General features: G+C 36.5%; 1 protein-coding gene across 2 annotated transcripts in view; it reads left to right on the top strand.

The window, feature by feature from the left end:
• Positions 1-993: 993 nt before the first annotated feature.
• LOC100367657 (serine/threonine-protein phosphatase 2A 56 kDa regulatory subunit epsilon isoform-like) overlaps positions 994-18109 on the top strand; it is a 62598-nt gene continuing 45482 nt past the window's right edge. For both annotated transcript variants that reach the window (XM_085492612.1, XM_085492613.1), the window contains exon 1: positions 994-1467. In XM_085492612.1, coding sequence (XP_085348738.1) covers positions 1323-1467 — 145 coding nt within the window. In that variant the 5' untranslated portion in view covers positions 994-1322. The remainder of the gene's footprint in view (positions 1468-18109) is intronic.

Genomic DNA, 18109 nt, shown 5'->3' with positions numbered 1-18109 from the left:
ATTAACAACGGCACACCGTTTACTGTCTACCGTCTACTACTGCTATTCTAGAAGTAGGTCGACTTGTTTCAGCTACACGCTCCGGGTACTTGACATACATTTTAGATCTGTGAAGAATGATGTGATTACTTTCAGTAAAAAGAAAAAAAAATACACAACATACTATTATATAACTCGTGGTGCTGGTCTGTTGTCATGCAAAAAAACTAATTTGGTGTCTAACATTTTAAAAAAATGCCAATATTATAGTCAAATTGATGATGTTCAGAGACAGGTGGTTTCTTTAACGTTCAAAAACCCCTTCAAAGTCACGGTTAGTCACCACATGTACTATCAGCAGTGCCTGTTAATTTACACATAAAAATGTCCAAAGAGACTAAAGTGACATTTACTGTCAAAAAATGTCGCCTGGCATACTAGTATTTATATACATTACCAAAGATGTATCTTCTTCCAATGCCTTCTTGATATTATGCATACATGGTACTGTCGTGGGCTGTCTTTATAAAGGTATACGTTAAAGAACACCGTTGCCTTTCCTGGGCTGATCTACACCTCTTTAAGTGAATATGCTGGATAAAAAAAGAAGAATAAAAAAAAAGGGGGGGGCAAATATTACATTGACGTATCATAATGGCCACGTCCGTAGCAACTTGAAATAAATAATGGACCGTTATATTTACCGGGTTACACCCGGGGTGTTATGTTTAATGATTAAATCCTAACCCCTCAATAATAAAACGTGTTATAATGTTTATTATTTATGTAATCAGGATTGGTTTGATTTTGGGTGACGGTTCTACTTTCTCTCGGATGTTGTAAAACTAGAGGCAAAGAAACCGACAGCGTACCTCTCAGTCTCCCGCAAGCTGATCAATCAGACATGCGTACATCTCTCTCTTTGACGTCAGGATTCCTAATGCATCCGGGCATTTGGAAAGTGATCGCCCAATTGAATCGCTCCATTGACGTCATGTGACCGGTGGCTTAGGACAAGATATTAGCAACAAAACTAATCTGGCAAGCTGTACGTATGTGAAAAGACAACCAAATATTGCGAATCTCACCTTAATTTGTGCTCTGTGGACCAACTAGATGACAAATTTGGATTCTTGTATTGTTATTGAGCGGATAAATTAAGATGTTGATGGCTTGACGGCGTGGAAATACGCGTTTTGAGCGCTTGCAAATCGCTCAGCTTCAGCAATCCGGCATACATCAACATCGAGGGTAACAAGGGCAGATCACAGATCGACGGAAAATATCAAAGTCATCGGAGTCCGATCAACTCTGCACACCAGCGATAGCACTTAATTTACAGTATGTCGGCTGTTGGCCCGGTCTCGGACAAAATCGACCCGTTTGTAAAGAAGTCAGTTAGGAAAGGAAAGCAGAAAAGATCGCAAGGGTCGTCCAAGTACAGAACGAAGAACAGCGTGGAGCTTCAACCCCTGGCCCTTTTGAAAGGTGAGTTTGGTAAAATATTATGTTCCAACATGCAGTTGACTTCGTAGTATGAAGTAGTATTTCCGAGTCAATCGGAAATAAAATTATTACGTGTTTTCATGCAACGCTGGAAAAAACCTTGAAATTCTGTTGTGTGTATGGAAAGTGGGATGTGCCCCAGAGCAAGTCTAGATACTAGACGCATGCGTTCCTTCAGATAAATGTGTGGCATACTTCATGAAGGCATGCTGACATCAGTCACATAAGTAATGTGGGCCAAGTGTGTTAGTTTTATTTCCAAATCACGGTCTGTTTGATGAACTAGTGCTTTGGAAAAACAGGGGCTCACATTTCCCACAATGCAATATGACATCTGACATAATGGGAGATATGACCATTACTAGAAATGACCATTCCCATGGCAACATGGGAGAAGATAGTACAGGACAGTGGGAATACTCAAGTTTGTGAGTATTTTGATCTCATTAAACCATACTTGTAGATGACTTGACCTGTTTTGGTCTTTGGTTAGAAATGATCCTGAGATACATTTAAATGACATTACATTTGAAAATAGTATGTTAAAATTGTTATAGCCTTGCCAAGGTGGTGTGGTCACTGTTAATTTATTAATATAGTGTTTCACTGTTTTGTCATATTGAATTACGAGTAATATTTCAACAGAATAGAGCTTAGTCTCCCAAACCTGCAGAGAAGAAAAAGTAACTGCCCTGGTTCTCAACTTGTAAGGTACCCAACACATACTGTTACTAACAAATTTGGTGCACAGTATGAAAAAAAAAAATAATTACGTGCTACATTTTATTCACCTTGGAATTACAGATGTAAAATATGGTAATGGTGCCAGGTGATGTGGGTTGTGATCAGTGACCTCACTTAGTTTGACCTTCAGGACAGCTACAGGGTTAAAAACGTTACTCTATAAAAATAAACAACATAGGTCATGTTGTGCCACTGGAATTTTGCCTGGACTGCATTTCAAGTTTATCCAAAACAAAATAAAGTGTGTGCGCAGATTCATTGCTGCAGGTATTGTTCATATGTGCATGATAGTACTTTCCAGGAGCCGGTTAATTTATAACATGTATTGGGAGGCCATATCAGGTATTTGCAAAAGGCTTAGATGTCTATATGTTCTTACAAATCTGTTAATGGCAGAATGCTCAGTTATTTTCTCATCACTGTTGAATTTTTATTATCAAATTCCATTAGATTTGTTTTTTTTGTAAAGTATGAAAGTATTTGTATAAATGTCATTTAAAAAAATATCCTGCAGGATTATGTTACTAATTAATTTAAAAAAAAATTATTTCCTCATAGAGTTACTTGGGCAGTTTGCCATCTCAAGCAGTTGATTTTGCCTAATTGTTTATTTTTTAAATATATAATATTTTCTATACAGTTTTGCTCTGTACAAATGTCAGAAAACTTTTTTTTTAAGGTTAAACTTAATTAGGAAATTATGGTTGTTTAAAAATGTGATAAAATCTTCCCTGATTTTTCTTTTTTTCTTTTTGAAATCAACTTGTGCCAAATCAGCTCTCCGTTGCCAACCAGTACCTTTAATGCTGGGGTTGAATGCAACTTTGTGTGTTTTTATCTATTGACAACTCACACAAAGTCGTATAAATCTGAAGTCATATGCAGTGGGAAGTAACATGAAGTAATGCATAAACCAGTTATTGGGAACAAAGGTCACTTTTATATTTGTGCCATGTATTAATTGTCTTTTGCAGCTTGTCGTAAAATGGAGAAGTTGGTTTTCATTAGTTTTCTTTCTTTCTTTCTTTCTTTCTCTTTCCTTTCAATCAGTCACAGCCCTTCTGTTCGATTTGCTCTACTATTGGAAATGATGACAGCAATATTTTGATATGCTATCATTCACATGTTATCTTGAGAAGGGTCTGTGTAAAACAGTAAATAATAGGATGGGGGGTCACCTGTGATGTGTGTATGTCTGAATAAAGATTCACATCCCTTCTGATGGCTTTTAATGATGATGAAAGAATGAAATGAGGTATACATTTTTGTGAAAAAAATACATTTTGATGAGGACAGGTAAATCTTGAATTGGGACCAACTCCTTTATTCTCCAGCCTTTTTCTTGTTAATCTACCATAGTTAGATTATATCTAATTGAGTTAGGATATATGGTAAACATGCTTTTAAGATGGCTTGTATTGTTTACTTGACAATATTTCAAAAATGTCTCTTGCATGTGTCTTAAAAGGTAATCAGACATTTTTTTGAGGCCACATTAGTTGTGTTCACGTTACACGAAGTACGGGCTAAGATTTAAGCTGATTTAGGCTTATCTAGCATATTTGCATTTCGGCTAGACCCAATTGCGTCCACGCACAGGGAGGGCCAGTCGTTAGCACGGGCTAAGGGGTGCCATTAGTCGGTGACCTTTGGTAAGCCGCTATTTACGAACGAAAAATGGATGACACGCGCGAGGTTCTATTTCTGCTGCTGGCATGTTTCGTGCACAGGAACGCGAGATAAGACGGACCACTTATTTGGATGCACATAAACAGTATACAACGGGCGTAACAGAATACAGCGTTTTATTAATGCATGTCGTAGACAGCGAACCAAATTTATTTTGTCTACGATTGGAGCTGCTGTACGCTCTACTACAGTGACCCGATTAGTGTGGAAATGAGCGCGGAGTAATGACTGGTGGAATAGTATAGTGTCGTTATACGAACATGGGACAATTTTCACACCCAAAGGTCACTGCAGAGGGCGCTTAGCCCTGGGCTAAGCGTTCGCGCATACTTCGTTAGCCCCTGCTAAGGTCTAGACCGCGTCTTAAATTCGGATCAGATTTAACCCGTACTTAGCATTCCTTAGCCCGTGCTAAGCGTTCACGCACGTTTTCTTAACACGGGCTAAGGAATTTGACCTCTTAGCCCGTGCTAAGGAGCTGTGCGTGAACGCAACTATTGATGTAGTTATTAACATTCTTAATATGTTTTGCCATTTTACCCCAAGAGATAGATCTTGTATGAAATGACAATGTAGGATACAAATCTGGTATTTACAGGACAAGCCATAAAATGTGTGATTAAAAAAAAGCAAAGCACATTTTTGTGCTCTTCTGAAACCAGAGTTTTACATAGGAGGAGGGAGAGGGGTAAGTAGCATTGTGCTACACTATACACCTCAAGTCAATGTACATGGGGCTGGCAGGATACACGTGTAAATTGATCTTTGAAAAAAAAGATTAATATGCAAATGTTGGATGTGTTGGACATTCTCCACAGAATTTTGCATCATATATGTAGGGTCTGTTCTGTGATTTTGTTTAAATGTATCAAATGTCTATAATTGCAATGTAATTTTTATGATCACGATCATTCGGAAAACTTCGGCTTCTACCGACATTACCATGCGGCATTCTGATTGGTTAATGGCATTTTTCACCCACCGGGTCAAAGGATACATGCGGTCAACTAACGCATCACAGCTATCATGGCGAGTCTGTGTTTTTCACGAAGTGACCGAGTGATCAAAAATAATTTCTCTCGATAAAACTAGTTCAAATTTTACGTTTTTTTTATATAAAAAAAGAAGTTTTAATTTTTGCATGGCATCATGACTGAGTAAGAGTAATTATTGGTATAACTGGCGTAAAACATCGCGAAGTAAGTTATGTCACGTCGTAACTTTGATGATAGTTTGGAAGTGTTATTTGTTCGTTCATTTACTGTAAATGTAAATGTTGTAGAAGCTGATGGTCGTAATAATAACCAGCAATCCGCCTAATAATTACGTGGTCGATTTTTTGAAGGAGAATTGTGTAGTAAATAAGATCATGAATGTCTTGAAATAATTCTGGCTGAAACGTTTCAAATGTGTTTCATTTAACCTTTTACAATTTATTTGTTTCCTTTTAGTCTGCAGCATTTACATTTCGAGAATGTTTCATTTTTAAATTCAAACTCTTCTAAATTGTGAAATGTAATATTTTGACTCCAAAAAAAAAATATTTTCCCTGTGACGGAGCTCATTAATATTACAAAAGTGCCCAAAATAAAAGTGTTTATAACACTGTGTAAAGCAAATAAATATCTGCCACTTTGTTTTTGAAAATATATGTTGTTTATTGTGTGGGTGTAAATGTGCTTTGGTCAATTTCTATTATTATGTAAATGATATGCAAATTAGGCCGCCACAGTGGTTTAAATTCCTGGGGAGAACACTGATCATATTATAACAAGGTTACATTAGTTTTCTATCTTCAATTCCATACACCGTTCTATAATTACAGCTTGATCTGGACCAAGCACTATATTGGCCATAAATTTATTGTTGACATATTTCATTCACACTTAGTATGGTCATCACACATGATGGTATGGTCATGCACATGAGTTTGTTTTGTAATTGGATTCAAACTGGTCGACTGGTGGCCTTAATCATTTCGTGGACATACTTTGACTGATTTTGTTGGTGCAAAGACAATATAATTGTATACATGTATACTTGCATGCATGCATGTTGGTTTTGTTTGTTTTGATGACCTTGACAGACTGGTGGCTTTTTTTACTGATCCAAACTGGTCAATTGGCGGCCATGTTGGTTCTATTTTCACCTGTCTTTATAACCATTTCCGAAAAATACTTTTCATTTTGGTATGAACAACACACATGATGTTTCGTTTTGTTATTTGATACAAAATGTCCAACTAGTTCATGTGTGGATTGTATTCTTTTGTACAATATTAGAATGATCTTATTAGTCCCCGTTCGGACAAAGTCTGCAAACAGGGACTTATAATTTGGTCTCTGTCCGTATGTCCATAGTCATATTTCAGACTCGATTCTGTTCATTCTTTGCATGTGCCTAGTACTTTATGTGCAACATATGCACATGCAGTGGTTTAGCAATTCGATTCAAAATGGCCGACTGGCAGCCATCTTGTTTTTTGAAAATGTTGTGTTTTGGACATGCTTTGTCAATTTTCATTCAAACATAGATTATACTTGTCCATGACAATTTCTTTCGCAATTGGATAAAAGATGGCCGACTGGTAGGCATCTTGTTTGTTTTTTTAAATGTGGTATCTTGGACATGCTTTGTCAGATTTCATTCAAATTTGGTACATACTTTATACATATTAGGATACATGTACATGACAATTTGTTTCACAATCAGATCAATGATAGCCGATTGACAGCCATCTGACTTTTTGTGACTGTGTCATTTTCAATGACTTATTCCTAGGAGGTGTCACTTTGACTAAAAAAAAAACCTGGATAAGGAAGGTGCCATTTGAAGTAACACCATATTTTTAACATTCTCAATACTCCTCCCAACAGTTAATTATAATCTATGTGCAGCTTTCATTGTTTATAATTGACACTGCCACTAAAAACAGGACAATGTCATTGACAAACCCACATATTGAAAAAGTTCGGAAGGATTTTTTATTATTGTGTTACTGAATTCATGGAGGTAAAAAGAGGAGTCACGGCCAAAATAATCCTCCTAAACTTCTTTTGTTTTAGACAAGTTTAATCCAATAATTCCCTTTGTCTTATCGTCCTTTCACCCCAGGATCGTCACTGACGCGTCATTTCTCTCAAGCTTTGCTACGTACAGTACGCACTCCAAGGTCTTGTTTTACGGTGTTGCAGTGAGAAGCCAAAGGACATAAAGCATGCGCAGATCTTTTATACGTAGAGGAATCATGTTTGTGAGAACGGAAAAGTTTGAATTTTGAAAATCAGAGAATTTCTTGTTAAGTTTGTGTAATTTTTCGTTTTTCAGCACATTTTCCGTTGTATTTTCGAATCGGTGATATTGTAATGTTTAGAAACCTTGCTAGTACTGTTTTTTAGTCCAAAATAAAGATCGTTTAATGTTCTTTGCAATGGTGCATGACATGGACCGTACCGCGTTGTACCAGAGACTGAATTTTGAGGTTCGAAATGACACTTTTTGAAGTTTATATCCCGTGTATGTCCTACTTCCTATGGCAGTGCGTCAATTTTCTTTATACACCATGTACAAGAAATTCGCTGCATTTTTTGTTTTCGTGCAATCATTTCATACACAGCATGTGCAAAAAAATTCTTCGTCTGTAATATGCTCTTCGATTTCGTTTACGTCTTCTGAATTTAAGGATATAGCAGTTTCAGCATCGTAGTCAAACTCGTGCGCGTTATCGATCGTCATATTTGTTTATAAGAATTTGACTAGAATTGTCACGAAAATCGCCGAGTGCTGCCGAAGGCGTTCGTAGCATGCTAATACATAGTAATCTTCACTGCGCTAAGAGGAAACTGTCTTCCCTGATCTATGTACAAACAGCTGCGACCATCCTGGTACCTTTGATCTAAGCTTGGCTGTGACTCCTTCTCTTTTTACCTTCATGCTGAATTGCAGTTTAAAAAAAAGGGGGTAACACTCGTAATAATAAATGTACGTAAAAGTGCCGTGGATATACTAACATGTTCAAGCATTGGGTCTGGAAATGGCTATATGTCTAGTTCTTCTGTCAGAGCTTGTCAAAATATGACTCAATTAGGTTAACAAGCCAAATAAAGTATCATGTAAATCATTTAACCCCAAAGTGCGACTGTTTCATGAAGTTAGTTTGCGTGCTAGTTCCAGGAACATAGGGGTGGCTAATTGGTGTGGTCTTGCTGGTGACGTGATATGGTGATTTTTTTTTTTTGAGGAATCATGTGAAATTAACTTTGACATATTTTGCCTATTTGCAATATTCCAGGTTAATTGTATTTTAAGTTGGCCCATTTTTCTCTTCAGGGAAATATATTTTCCTGTCTGATGTTGACCGAATTAGATACTTAGTATGTTTTGGTTCCGCCTGTCCCAAAAAAAGACAAATTATTATGATAAACATGTGCATGTTGATTTGTGTTTCAATTCATGGACATTAGACTGATTTTAACAGCCAAATGCAAACAGGGTGTAATTAAAATTTTGAAATAAGTTGCCTCGACATTGATTTCCACAATACTTTTACAATGACGAAACAAAAAATACATACATTGTATTACAAAATTATTTACATGCCATCAGAATTTAAGGTGTAAAATCATTAGGGTCTTTCTCGCATGATTTGATCTGATAGGTCAAGTCTGTTATTAACCAATCAGAATGCACTGTTGTACTGACACACTGATCAAAAGTTCAGTAGTTAATTACTTGTTTGTTTGTTAATGATATAGTGCTGGACCTTGCTTTTAATTTGAAATCACAGAGTAAAAGTCAAAATAACAAATTGACCAATTCTGGATGATTCTGTTATCGTACATGCTGTTTGATTGGTCTAATCCTCATACCTCATAATAAAAAAGAAGCACTGATTGGTTCATCACCCACATATGATCTACTTAAGTGGCAACCATCAGACAAAATGCATGGTCTGCATGGTTTTATTAAAATGCATAATTCATGTGTCATAAAACATTTCACTTTTCAGACTTTTAGATGGTGTGTCATTTTCTGGCTGAAAGTAGAAATTAAAACAGTGTCACATTTTCCTGAAATCCTGAATCCTGATTGAATATGACACTTAACCGAGATTGTGATAGTACAAAGTTCCATTAGGCACTTGTTAGGTCATAATGCACTGTCAAAACAATCTTACTTGTATCCGGTTGGTTGCCCGGGGCAACACTTCTTTCTTTTTTCTGATCAGAATATGAACTGTGACTCTTTCCCTCTTATGGCTTGACTTTCCTGTTTGAGTCTGCATGTCATCCCTGTGGCTTGGAGAAACAAGTTATTACCAATCTGTGGGGTGCTTGTAACATTGTTGTTTGTACAAAACTAACGAGTCAACATTGAATGCATATGACTCGTAAATAGTCTGTACATGAGTGTAATCTAATAATCTCAGACAAGTGTCGAACAGTAAGAATTGATGAACATGTGTGTGTGTGTGTGTGTGTGTGTGTGAACGTTGACACCATAGAGAGCCACATCCAACCTAACATGTGTCGCGATTGGTGTGTGTGACCTCTCCGCAAATGTCGAAATATAGTTATTTGGCACTTATTTGAAATATCAACATTACAAAAACCTAAGAATTCAGGTAGTGCTGAACCTTCGTTTAATATCTCCTTCAAAAAAAATATATGTACATGCTTGTGTGTACACAATGCTGTAGGATTAGATTTATGTAATTTGTGTTCCTGTCAAGATGACTACATGTCATTGATCTGATGAACTCAAGCAGTCTGAAACATGCTAAGAAAACTGTTCATCCATTCTGCCAATATTGCCTTTGTTCAGTAGACCACGTGAAGGGAATTGACTTTCTTTTTCATCCACAGTTTCAGGGTCTTTTTTTTATATTCCGTCTATACATGTATAGTGATTGAATTTGCATATGTTCTTGAGGAAGGAAGGAAGGAAAGAGGGGGATTGATTTTTAAGTGGTTCTCAGTCCTATTGTTGTGTATTGTAACAAAAGCGATTTAGAAACATTTTTATAAATAGTGAATTTTCCTACCTGAGGATCTGGAGGCTTCACGACAATGTCACTCGCGTAATAGTTTATGCTCTGAACTGTGAAGGAAATGGAAACGAAATTCAGAATGTCTCATGTTACGTTGGAAAAAAAAATGACAGACATTTGCGTTTGATGTAATATATATTGAACAGTTGGACATGTGTATGTCAATTATTTCATGATTTTTAACCAGATTGTGAGAAATATCTGGGATTGTGTTGTGGAGAGTAATTATGTTACGGTTGCCTGATCAGCCTCTGTCTGACGTATATTCTTTAATAGAATGGGTGCAGTAGCATTTCCTTTTATATATGAACTCATAAAACTCGGGTAAGCAAGCGAGTTTTTTAAGTGCAATATTGAAAAGGGGCCTTTAAATCGATAGAGGAGGACAAGGGCTGGGGTGGCATTGCATTTGTATACCAAAGATTTTATTGATGATTTCGGTAATGTCTGTGCTCATTGCTTGTTGCCATGGTGCTGTGTGTTCTTCAGTGAGATGCGATTGCATTCGTTCATGGTTGTTTTCATCTGGAGTGAGCATTTGTAGTGAAACCCGGGACAACAAAAAGGATATTCCATCTTCCATCCATCTGTGAACAATGCAGTTCAGTGTCCTGTTGTTTGTTTCTTTAGTTTTGTTGTTTTCACCTACTCATGTACATGTTATTTGATACCCAAATCCATTTGTTATGGTTCCTGCAGTGAATCTTAGCAAATACCAGATTATGACATTGATATTGTTGACTGACATGATATAGCAATTTATTATTCTCCACTATAAAAGTATATTTGTATACTAGTTCATGTACAGTAAAATTATAAATCAATTTCAAAAACTTGTTTATGATGAACTCTTCGTAATATCTTAAGGTTGGCAAAATCAAAATAGGAATGGTGTGTCTGCATGAACACTGCATCACATTTATATCACTGAGTAATTTGAAGCTTGTGTGTGGCCAAAGTGGCTTATGTTTACAATTATGTTAGTCCCCGTTCGGACGCAGTGTGCTCGTGCGTGTGTGCGTCTGTGTGTGCGTCCGGACCTGTATCTCAGAAATGCCTGGACCAATCACAATCAAATTTCACACATACATCATACATGATATCATACATATGCACGTCAATTTGTTTCCTGATCTGATTCAATATGGCCGAATGGCGGCCATTTTTGTGCTAAAAATCATCAAAATCAAGCATTTTTCGGCTGTTTACAGATGGATTTCGTTCAAACTTGATACATACATTAGACATTACGGGTTCCTGGTACTAAAAAATCTCTCTAAAACAATTTCTCATTTGTGTGTGCCTCCATTTGAGTTGCTCTTTAAATCGTGCAAATATGATTACCGGTAGAGTTAGTTAGCATGGATATTTGACATTTTTTTCATTAAATGCATGTCACTGCAGCATTTAAAGGTGAAATAGTTTTGACCCATGGTGTATATCCAATTGAATACATATTCATGTAGTGGAATAAAAAATGATTCCTTTTCATTTATTCGGATATTCTTGTGAGATTATCCCGGAGGAAAAAGGCGATGTTTAAATTCTAATGATATTTATTGAGGACTTACAATTGTTAAATAGGAACTTGAATGATGGCAAATTTATATGTGTGATGCACTATGGAGTGTGTATATGGAATAGTGTAATTGTTTTACCTTTCTCATGTATTGATACTGTTTCAAAAAGAAAATAATTAATGTCTAATGGCTTTAACTGTCAGGGGAAAATTAAAATTCTTTTTAATTTTTGCTTCAGCGTTTTCATGAAATCTGAGATGTTTTATAGGCAATTGGGATTGCCTGGAAATATTATGCAAATCAGTCTGGATAGAAAATACGTGTTGCCATTGAAACAGAATGCAATGTTCTAATTCATGTAACATGGCAAGGCCTCAGGCATGAGATGTACTGAACAATGGTCGCTGTATCTGAATGAGAGTCAAAATGACTGAGATGAAAAACCATTATTGACAGGGCTCATCAGCTATGAAGCAGTTTTTTATCGATGCTAATGTACATTCAAAAACTTGAACTTAATCAAGGTTTGGGCTGATTTAAAAATGAAATGTCCTTTTCCTCATGTACAGTAATGTTTTTCAGAAAGTTGTCATAAATATATTGAATGGGAGTTCATCTCCCACACTGCGTTATTCATGTGCTGGAAGTTGCATGCTCAGGGGATGCAAAATTCCTCCCCCATAGTGCATTGCGATTTGAATTCAGTGCATTGCAATTTGAATTCAGTTTAATCTCCCTTATACTCCCTAATCTTTCTTCAGTAATAACTGTTTATTTTATATTGTCTAAGGCAACGTTAAAGTAGGAGGGTCGTCACCTGCGCACACGCGGGAATTGATTCCCAAGCGATGATAACATATGCCAAAAATGCAAAGGCTCATGGGTAGACGCTTGTTTATAAACAATGAAACGCTACGGCCATCTGACGCATGCGCAGGTGAGGACTCCTCCGCTTTAATTGAAAGCAGAGCCTGTTAATTTCAAGAATTTTGCTGTGGTATTATAGTAGAGTATGTTATTTTTTCAGTGAGTATCTCTTTAATATCCATGACTCTTAAAGGTCTCACATTCTGGTACTTGCTAGTACTTGTTGTTCAACATGAATTTTCAGTATTAAATGTTTAATTTTTAAATTGTGTGCCTTTTCCCCCCAAAAAATAGTTTACATCATTACGTATGGCGTTATTTTATATAAAAAAAAATCTGTACAATTAAAATGTCTATGTCAACCTGTATACAGTATTTGGTTTATTAGAAAGGCATCTCTAAAAATGACAAGCACACAAAAACCAAAAACTGCTTTATTGTTTTCTGAATTATTATAATATGACTTATTTTGACTATAGACTTCTGTCTAAAATTTACGTAAGCACATGCGTTACTAATAGAGTAAGTATGGTAATAGTTTCCAACAACAGTCAAAACAAAATTAAAGATACATGCACAGAGTATGCTTGAAAAACTGATTTAATTGTTGCGCCCCCAAAAATGTTACTGATTTGATTACGTGAACCCCAGTGCAAGGGTGGCAAGATTTTGTGTTACCTTCAAGAAATTGAGTAAGTTAAATCATTAATCATAGAAGTATAACTGCTGGAAACCCCTTCCTTTCCCTGCTTTCACTGTCCTAGTGCAAGACAAAATAGCTGCCTTGAAGTTAATTCTTACAGGTGACTGTTCTTAGATTTGTCAAGTTGTGCTTCACTATTCTACTAATTTCATGGACCAATACGTCCAACTGTTAACCTATTAAAGAGAAGTATTGTACTGAGATGTATGCAGTCAAATATTAAGAGTAGCTGAGGTGAGAAGTTCAACAAAAGAGCAGATTCTTTTTAACTTGGCTTTACTTTGAATCGTTGCCAGATTCTGAAGCGTATAATTTAGTAGGCTGCATTGTTCCCGAGAGAGGATTGTTAAATGCCGATTTACATAAACTGTTGTCTTTATCAGTCCTTCTCACACTAATGGGTTACTCTACATGCTGAAGGTTGAATGTGTAAAGATGTTGCAATTTATTTATAGTGAAGTTACATATATGTTTCAGAATCACCTATTTTAATTATTTGGATTTTAGAAATCACAAACATTTGAATGTAATAAAACACATCAGGGCTCAGAATTAGCATTGTGCCATTCTTGTGCCAGGGCTACCATTTTCGGAAATTAATAGCCCAACTGGACTACTGGAAAATTTTCAGATTATTAAAAATGTCTCTCCTCGGTGTATTTGTTGTTCTACACAAAGTGAGTTCTTAATTCTTTGTGTTCACAATTGTGTGCATGACTTCAAGTACCAAACCACTGATGGACTTTGCAGCATTACTGTCTTCCTTATGAAATTGATAGCCCACTTAGGCTTCCAAGAAAATTAATTTTGAGTCCTTTACTTCTTGGTTGCCCTGAGAGTAGGGGATGGATAGCTCAGTTGTTGCACATAAAGATTTGTGTATATTTTATTGGTCACTGCAATATCTCCAGCAATAGAGGGACAAATGTGACACATACACTATGCAATCAGTTTTTCAAAATTTTTCTACAGTTAAACTAAAATGAATTTTTGGCTACACACACATTTTTTTTTTTTTTTTTAACTGGAATGTAAAAAAAAAAAATGTGTGATGTCAGTAGCTTTCTTGTTTGTAAGTGTGTAAATAATACTGGCAAGGTTACCACTGTGTCCTGACCTCTTTTTTACAGTTATCACAAAGGACTATAAATAGACACAATACCCAACCCAGATCTGATGATCATTGGTCGCCATTTTGTTTCTCCTTGGTGATTCGTGTTAGTGATCCATAAGATTTATTACAATCTCTCCTCCACCCCCAAATGTTTTTTTTTAGAGATGATAATATAACAGCAAAGGCTTCTGTCGAATGAATTCTGGTCATGTATAGGACGTCCCAAGTTACAGAGAGTACTTTGCAACATGTTAGCCCCATTTCCTTTTGTGTTTCTATTCTTTTGTCTACCTGTACCTTGCGATACTAAACACCAACACGTAGCACAGCAAGATTGAATGTTAGGATTACATTTCAACTTTCTATGTTTAGTCATGCATGGGTTTGATACAAGAGGTTATAATGTACTTCGACTTTTGATGCCAATCAATATATACCCCATATCTCCAGAATCTAGATGGAGTACATTCTGTACTCGTCAGGCGCCCATGCGTAGATGCTCGACTAAGCGCCCACCTTCTATTTTTGGGACATTCATATTTCCTATCAAAAATGCCCCAAATTTAACTACACTCTAGTGATAAAACTCGGTGTGACTTGTTTGACTTTTCCCGAATATCGGTATTCAAATTTATATACTAGTAATACAGCATAGATATCGACTGCCATGAAACCTTGTGAATGCATGGACTATGGTGACTGTGCATAAACTATGTTTTTCCAATGATCTGTCAACCCTGTAAGGGGGTAAATACTTATTTACCTTCAAATTGCCAATTACCAGTTTTTAAAAAAATGCCGTTGTTTTGCTGAAACGAATTCCAACAGATTGTATTTCGACATTGATAATTCACTTCCACATTGCTTTACCAGAATGTCTTTGAAAATTCTCGGAGAATTGCATAGGTACAACACTGCATTCTGATTGGTTTCTAAGAGACAGGTCAAAGGACATTATTGGAGGTAAAGTCCTTTGCAAGAAGACATCATGGTGGAAGAGTTTGTGTATGTTACCCTAATAATTTTATCATTGTAAATTCTTGTGGTACGTAATTTATATTGAAATAAAATGTGCATATTTTTTTTATTTTTGAAGTTGGTATATATATATATAGTATACCGTATTACCCCGGGCACGCGCCCAGGGGCCTGAACATACAAAATCGGGAAAAATTGGGGGTGGGCGCTTACCCGAGGACCACCCCAAGAAAGATTTTAAAAAGTTGTTTTTGTGATCGTATGATAAGGTCAAATAAAGGAATGCTTTCGTACACTTTGTACACGAACTTATTTCTTGATTTATGCGAGGTTTCAATAAACATGAGCACTCGGTCAAGAACTGTGGGAACGAATTTCAAGAATAAAACTTGTTTTATGTCAGCGAATGAAGTTGTATTACTCACTGAAATTGGCTACAAAGTATGGTAAGTATTGTAATCAATGCACGGTTACTTTTTTAGTACCGGTAACCGTGATCAGTGCAAGTCGAAACGGCCGGGAAAAACTACCACTTGTAATCCAAGATGACGATGACCTCATTAGCATAATTTTGTTCACGCACGTATTGATACATCGCATCGTAATTACTGAAGAATAGCAGATAGGGTTATGAAACAAATAAACCTTTTATTACTGATGTGAAATGTTTACAAACTATTGTGAATACATAAACATATCCAAATGGCGATACATAAAAAACAGACTGAAAATAAACTCTGGTCGACCTCATTAACATGATTTATTCACGCACCCACACACGTGACAAAATTACAAAAATAACGATGATGCAACAAGTTCCCATCGTCGGCATGCCTCATTATGGTTATCGTAATGGACTTGAGGTCGGCAAAATGTTTTTTCTTCAACGACAGAAAAATAATCCACATGCTGTGATGAAGGATGGAAAAAAAGTAGCAAGTTTACGACGTGATGTCTCAAAAGTGCTAGCTCGTTATGGATTCACAGTCAGCGAGATGCTACGTTTTGAAACCAAAGCTAAGTGCTTCAAACCCCCGGTTCAAACCACTCACCAAGGTGTGGATCGTTGCAATATTGGATTCATCGTGAATGAAGAGAAAGCAGAATGTGTGCGCCACATGCTGCGTGGTTCATCTTACGTCGTTAAGTTCCAATGAGTTTTTACGTAAAAACACAAACAAAACAGCCCTTTTCAGGGCCACCACACACTCCAAAAAGAGAACTACTGTAACAAACACACTATTTAAATAAATTGAACGCGTTCGTTTTTGACTAATAAAACTTTATTGTTGACCCCGTTCTTGGCTAAAAATCACCCTGGGCGTTTAACCGAGGATGTCCCCAACATGTAACTTTTGTGAAAACAGGGGGTGGGTGCTTGTCCAGGGAGGGGCGCGTGCCCGGGGTAATACGGTATATTATATGTGACCTAAAAATTAGAGATATCAATTCTTTTAATAATCATTGGGTTGCTGTTTGGAACCTTACTGCTGTGGCAGTGATGTGCTGTGTTTATAGTTGCTGTCATCCCAATAATTACATGCTTGCAGTTCATTTAAAAGTATATCTGTGTCTTTAACCTTAAAAACAACAGCTTCCCTTTAGTTTGAGCTGAGTCTGAGGTGCCACTGTAAAAAAAAAATGTATTCTTAAAATGAAGATGTGTATCCATAAGCTGGCGCTCACTAGCGAACTCTATCCAGATCGAGATGGATTTAAATCTTGGCACATGCCGAAACTTGTGTGGGAGCAGTAGGAGGAGTTTTTGTGCATCTCGGCCCGCTTAGAAATCCCAGATTTAACTGGCTCTGTGTCAACATTTGTGTGTTGGAATGCATTCAATTATATAAATGCAATTTTTTTTTAGTTTATCTTTTTTGGAGATGCGCTCCTTATAGAGCGAATATGGTATCCTTATTTGAACAAATGATAAATAGTTTTAGGCATTTATCTCGCCACCCTTGAAATGGTGAATCCCAGGCAGGACTAATCAACCTAGTCTAGAATCCACTGACTGTATATTCAAATTTTTAGACTGTTAAACAATATGCAAGCGAGTTTACCAACTTTCTGCCTTCAATGCTCCTGAGACTTGCTGTAAAAGCTTTACCAAACACATTTTCCAAGATAAAACTGCCATGAAGTATCCATTCAACTGGACTCCCTAGACTAGTTGAAATTATCCCATTCTCAATTTGGGTCAACTGAAAGATTGTACGCATTATTGGTTGAGGTATGTTGAGCCAGTAATAACAAATTATCATTTATAACAAACTGCTGCACATATAATTATAATGCACATATGTCAAGGTAGTAAGATAAATTTAATTGAAATTGCACTGCAATTTGTAGCGCAATAGGTTTTATTGAGCTTTAAAAGGATCGCCATAGGCTCTCATTTTCGTGGTGGCTATTTTATTATGGAAGACAACACAATTATTACTCTGTATATAATGGGAAGCATATAGCGTTATTGTTTTCTGTGTTAAATCGTGGTATCCTAATCAAACAATGAAAAGCAGAATATTTGAATAGTACTACAAATCAAGCGGAAATGATAATCAAGGAAAGTACAAAATGCAAATAAAAATGACGGGAGAGGGGCTTGTTTCCGTGGGAAATATTGTCTTAATTTTCTGTTAGTGCTCAGAAAAGACAATGTGCAGCAAACAGTTAAGGGTATCTCAAATATTTATTCCCCTCTGAAAGATCAGTATTTCAATATTGAGCTATAAAAAAAGAAATTCAAGTTCAAAATCAAATCATTTCCCTGGCAGATGTTCGGTCTGCACCGTTTACGCATTACACAAGTGAATGGAACAGAAAAACACTGACTGATTCAAAAACACTGTACACTGTCGTATCAAATGTTTCAGTCTGGAGTGTCAGGGAATAACTCTGTCAAAAGTATGTTAGCCATGTCAATCCTTCAGAAAATATAGCTTGAGAGAATGACATGG

Source organism: Saccoglossus kowalevskii, chromosome 2 (assembly GCF_978046115.1).
Source record: "Saccoglossus kowalevskii chromosome 2, keSacKowa6.1, whole genome shotgun sequence".
NCBI lineage: Eukaryota > Metazoa > Hemichordata > Enteropneusta > Harrimaniidae > Saccoglossus > Saccoglossus kowalevskii.
This window is presented reverse-complemented; position numbering and strand designations above follow the sequence as displayed.